General features: G+C 44.1%; 1 protein-coding gene across 1 annotated transcript in view; it reads right to left on the bottom strand.

Moving 5' to 3' along the window:
- Positions 1-5793, bottom strand: part of LOC111953561 (beta-galactoside alpha-2,6-sialyltransferase 2) — a 30570-nt gene that overhangs the window by 4632 nt on the left and 20145 nt on the right. Inside the window, exon 5 of the mRNA XM_070435547.1 lies at positions 1181-1355. Within this exon, the coding sequence (XP_070291648.1) occupies positions 1181-1355 (175 nt within the window). The remainder of the gene's footprint in view (positions 1-1180; positions 1356-5793) is intronic.

The raw sequence follows: 5793 nt of genomic DNA on the forward strand, positions 1-5793 counted from the left end.
TGGTCTGCCTCACTGAGTACTGCTGCTGGCAGTGAGTGTGTGTTCCGTTTGTGTGTTTGTGTGTGTGGTGGTAGCACAGTAACGTGCTCGGGGCGACACGACCCCCTCAAAGCCCTCCTGCTGTTTCCAGGAATTGCCATGGGCCTACACCCCCCCCCCCCCCATCCTCATGTAAATTGAGACAAAACAAGAGGGGGAAAAAAACACACAGAGTGAATCACCATTCTGTGTTCTTTCTGACTCTCTGTATTCGGTTTGTGTGTGGGTGGACAAACTTTATGCAGGTTTAGAATGGTATAATACCTAAGATATAAAATATGATGTAACTGTGAACTCGCTTTGAAAAAAGCGATTCAAAGTGAAACAGGTTGCTTCGCTTTGACAATAGCCCATTTTTTGCCTTTCATAATCTTACCCTAATATTACAATTTCTGATGTCTTCACGCTCTGCTCTTCTAGATTCCAAAACAGCAATACGGGACATAATATGGGAAAGTGGGATACCTAGTCGTTGTACAACTGAATGATTCAACTGAAATGTGTCTTCCGCATTACCCAACCTCTGAATCAGAGAGGTGCGGGAGGCTGCTTAAATCGACATCCACGTTGTCGAGCCGGGGAACGTGGGGTAACTGCCTTGCTCAAGGGCAGAATGACAGATTTTACCTTGTCAGCCTGGAATTTTCTTCCAGCAACCTTTCGTTACTGGCCTAATGCTCCTACCCACCAGGCTATCTTGAAATGAGTATTTGCTTAATGACATTAGAAATGATAATTGACTTGACGGAGCCAATCGTTAATGAGCACCTGTGCCTCTTGACTGTGTAACTTGTAAATAGATGTTGGGGTTGAACACACACGGAATAACAATTAAGCTCCGTTATATTTTTACTTTGAGCAATCGCAGATCTCACTCACTAAGCAAAAAAAACATGCATCTTCTGGCTGCCATTTACTTAAACTGCTTGTCTCATTGAACCAAGGATACCACATATGTGTTCTGAACTAGGCCTGCAGTATGTGCTGCATCTCAACAGTTAATAAAGTTGTGTGAATTTGATGCACGTTGCTGAGAGAGTGTTCCCGTCACAGGGAACAGGGTACCATTTTCAGACACAGCAGTCAAACAGATAAATGGATGGGTGGGTGCCCGGGTGACGATCAGAGCGCATGGGCCCACCTATGAACCCAGAGGACGGGGGGTTAGGCTGGATGTTCTCCTGGGTGTTCCCCTGGATCACGTCCCACAGCTGCCAGATGAACTTGGGGTGGAGGACGTAGAACGGTTGTGTCGGGTGGAGCCGCCGGCGTTCTTCGTACGGGGTGAACAGGTCATAGTCTGGGTTCCCGTACCACTGAAGAGGAGAGGAGACTGCAGTCAGCACCAAGCATCTTTCCTGACGTTATCTGAAATAGAACGCTGCTATTCCGGGTCAGCACAATCATGACAGCATCTCCTGAGGGTCAGACTCACTGCTGCCACTGCAGTGTTGACACAGTGTCTTTGTTAAACCAAACTACTTCTGTAGGTCAGCAGGGTCAGCCTGCTAACGGAGCAGTCTACCTGCGACTGTATTTTTAGAGCAGCTAAAATTAGTACTATGATTTTATTTGACTACGGGAAAGAACATATGTTAAAATGCTACAGATATTGCGCCAATATTGTGATGCAGATTTGCTTGAATCCAACACCACCATACTGACTGACTCACAACATCACCACAGGAATCCCAACGCCCCAAGCTAAAATGTTGTATAAATACATGTTCCTTTCATACACCACTGCTTACACAAGAGTCTGTTAAATCCATGATTCAGTGAAGAAAGTCAGGCATGGATATTCCCTTGAAATGATGACAAGAGACCATCACAGCGCAACCTTTTAAAGTAAAGGTTTGTTACACCAATACTCATTCCCTCGTTCCCATAGCAGGTATTGATGAATGACTACAGCAGAAATGTTTTAATTAACTCTCTATTCTGGAAGTTAAATCTTATTTTGCATCCCACATGGCACCCTATTCCCTACAGTTCAAGGGCACTAAATAGGCAATACGGTGCCAGAATTTGACAGAGGTAATCTGCTCCAAAAACGTGGTGATGCTTTGACCGCAGAGTGAAAATACCAGCCTTTGATCTGACACCCAGTAACGTTAAGCTGTTAGGTGACAGATACCGTGTTGGTAACTCTTTGGTTCTTCAAACAGTCAGGATAACATGGGGGAAAAATKTAGTACATTATGTCTTTTAAGCATTAGATACAGAACAGTGATTCGTTTCAAATGGATTCTGAGTCTGGAGCAAATTTCTTGGTAAAGTCTCAATGAATGTGTTCAACCATCCATACAAATTGGGTGCATGTATAACAGTAGGCCATACAAAAACACACATGCACTGCTGCGAGCGCACAAACACGCACGCATGCACACAAACAAAAACATACAAACAATGGCGTTCACTTTCAAAGTGGATGCCATTAGAATAACAGCCCTTGATCATTGGCCTTATGCGTGTGTCCAATCTGTATTTTAACTAATGCCATGCAATTGTGTGTGGCAGACAGCAGAGGTAATGTAAAACACGTTATTACATTGTTCTCTATATATGGTGCCTTCGGAGAGACCTCTTGACTTTTTCCACATTTTGTTATGTTACAGCGTTATTCTAAAATGGATCAAATAAAACATTTTCCTCAGCAATCTACACACAATACCCCATAATGACAAGGTGAAAACGTTTATTTTTTATTTTTTTTATTCTAGCAAATGTATTAAAGCTTAAAAACAGAAATACCTTATTTACATAAGTATTCCGACCCTTGCTATGATACTAAACATTGAGCTAAGGTGCATCCTGTTTCCATTGATCATCCTTGAGATGTTTCTACAACTTGATTTGAGTCCACCTACGGTAAATTCAATTGATTGGACATGATTTGGAAAGGCACAAAACACACCTTGCTATATAAGTTTCACAGTTGACAGTGCATGTCAGAGCAAAAACCAAGCCATGAGGTCAAAGTAATTGTCCTTTGAGCTCCGAGACAGGATTGTGTCGAGGCACAGATCTGGGGAAGGGTACCAAAACATTTCTGCAGCATTGAAGGTCCCCAAGAACACAGTGGCCTCCATCATTCTTAACTGGATGAAGTTTGGAACCACCAAAGCTTCCTAGAGCTGGCCAAAAGGCCNAAACATTTCTGCAGCATTGAAGGTCCCCAAGAACACAGTGGCCTCCATCATTCTTAACTGGATGAAGTTTGGAACCACCAAAGCTTCCTAGAGCTGGCCAAAAGGCCCCTACAGACTCACACCATGAGAAACAAGATTCTCTGGTCTGATGAAACCAAGATTGAACTCTTTGCCCTGAATGCCAAGCCTCATGTCTGGAGAAAACCTGGCACCATCCCTACAGTGAAGCATGGTGGTTGGAAGCATCATGCTGTGGGGATGTTTTTCAGGGGCAGGGACTGGGAGACTAGTCAGAATCGAGACAAAGATGAGCAGAGCAAAGTACAGAGAGATCCTTAATGAAAACCTGCTCCAGAGCGCTCAGGACCTCAGACTGGGGTGAAGGTTCAACTTCCAACAGGACAACGGCCCTAAGCACACAGCCAAGACAACGCAGGAGTGGCTTTGGGACAGGTCTCTGAATGTCCCTTGAGTGGCCCAGCCAGAGCCCGGACTTGAACCCGATCGATTATCTCTGAAGAGACCTGAAAATAGCTGTGCAGCAACGCTCCCCATCCAACCAGACAGAGCTTGAGAGGATCTGCAGAGAAGAATGGGAGAAACTCCCCAAATACATGTGTGCCAAGCTTGTAGCGTCATACCCAAGAAGACTCGATGCTGTAATCGCTGCCAAAGGATCTTCAGCAAAGTACTGAGTAAAGGGTCTGAATACTTATGTAAATGTGATATCAGTTTTTTTTTTGCTTTTTCATGATGGGGTATTGTGTGTAGATTGATGAGGGGGGAAAACTATTTAATAAATTGTAGAATAAGGCTGTAATGTAACAAAATGTGGAAAAAGTAAAGGGGTCTGAATACTTTCCGAAGGCAATGTATACAAGTGTACGTTTCCGAAGGCAATGTATACAAGGGTACGTACAGCAATGGAACATTCAGATAGAAATATTTTATGCCGAACAAACATGCCTCTCTGACATGTAAAATAAGGAATTGCGTCTGCTCTATTAATGACATTTCTACTTGCAACGTTCAACAAAGTTTGCCTACTGAACTGTGTGACAGAGGAGGGAATTCTAACAAACAGACCAGGCCTAAATTTGTGTTTTCAGAAGAAAAATTTAATTAGTGTTTGGATTATTGTGATCGATTTTAGGACCATTCTTAGGCTAGTTACCATCTCTTTCAACTGACAAGACAAACAAATCACATCTCGCATACACTGAGAACGGAAGATTGGAACCCTACCAGTGTCTCAACAAAGAACTCGGGAGAATTCCCTTTCACACTTACATTGTTGAAAATATAACAGCAATTTGTCAAACTACTTGAAAACAAAACAGAGCATCTCCAGAGGTTAGAGCCTGTTGAGGAACACTAATAAACTAGACAACCATTCCCCCACCTCACCAGGACTGAGTTAGTCTAAAGTCAGTGGGAAACTACAGAAGATCTGTCCTTAAATCGTTCAGCTTCTCCTCATTACCACCCAGTTGGTCATCATGTTTCCTGGCATCTGGAGATTCACACGTGAACCACATTAAATCAAAAGACTGAAAACAGCACTGTCACCATCGAGCGTGTTCACACAGTTGGTTAACCGACTGACTGTTGCACTAGAGAAAAGCCTCTGCTAAATGTTAACATGACCGCTACCGCTAACAGGATCTCAGGAAGGGGCCTGTGTACGCTACACACCAGATACCTGAATCTAAACACACAGACACTTTCTGAATTATTCTGTGAAAACCTTAAGATGGTTTGTATAAAATATGAGGCACTTTATTGTCCATTTAGAAGGGAAATGAGTGTTTACGCTCTCTCACAAGACACACCATTGCTGGAAGCAGCGCTGCTGGAGCAGTTGTAGGGTTTTAAGTGCTTTGCTTAAGGCAACAACGGCGATGCTTGCTGGCTCACTCTGCACCAGACTTTCCCCTAAGATGAACCAGGAGATGATTAGGAAGTCATTAATGACACATACACACTACAGCGTGAGAGTGAGAGTGAGAGAGAGTGAGAGTGAGAGAGCAGAGAGACCTACCCTGAGCAGGTCCACAGAGTACGGTGCAGGATCCCAGGCCACCAGTGTCATACCCTTATACAAAGCGCTGGTGTTGAAGCGATGTCTGGGCCGGGCCAGGATCTGCAGGGAGACAAATGACTGATCGCTGTACTGATAGCTCTCCAGCCCCCCAGGCTAAATGTAATCTTGCCTGGAACTGTGGTATTGGACACACAAATATGCGGCAAAGCAATAGGAGCACATCTCACCTACAGTCCACATGTACAGATCCCATATGCCAACTTGCCTTCTCCCAAATGATATCTAGTCAATCATTCATGATACACCTAAGTGTGGTAGTGATGAGATAGCCCGTCTTAGTGGTCTGACTAGCGGTTTCACTCAGCTCTAGATCAACTCAAATCATATTCGAAAGGCAGAGTGTCAGTGATTCTACTGACAATCAATAGGGGGTTCTGAGTACCAAGGAAAAATCACAGGAGGTGAAGTGGGGGACCTACCTGAGAGTTGATGATGCGGATGGTGGTCTTGTTGCCCACGTCATTCTCATAGCCCTCTGTAGGAGCAGCGTTGAAGCGA

Source organism: Salvelinus sp. IW2-2015, linkage group LG27 (assembly GCF_002910315.2).
Source record: "Salvelinus sp. IW2-2015 linkage group LG27, ASM291031v2, whole genome shotgun sequence".
In the NCBI taxonomy this organism is placed as follows: Eukaryota; Metazoa; Chordata; class Actinopteri; order Salmoniformes; family Salmonidae; genus Salvelinus; species Salvelinus sp. IW2-2015.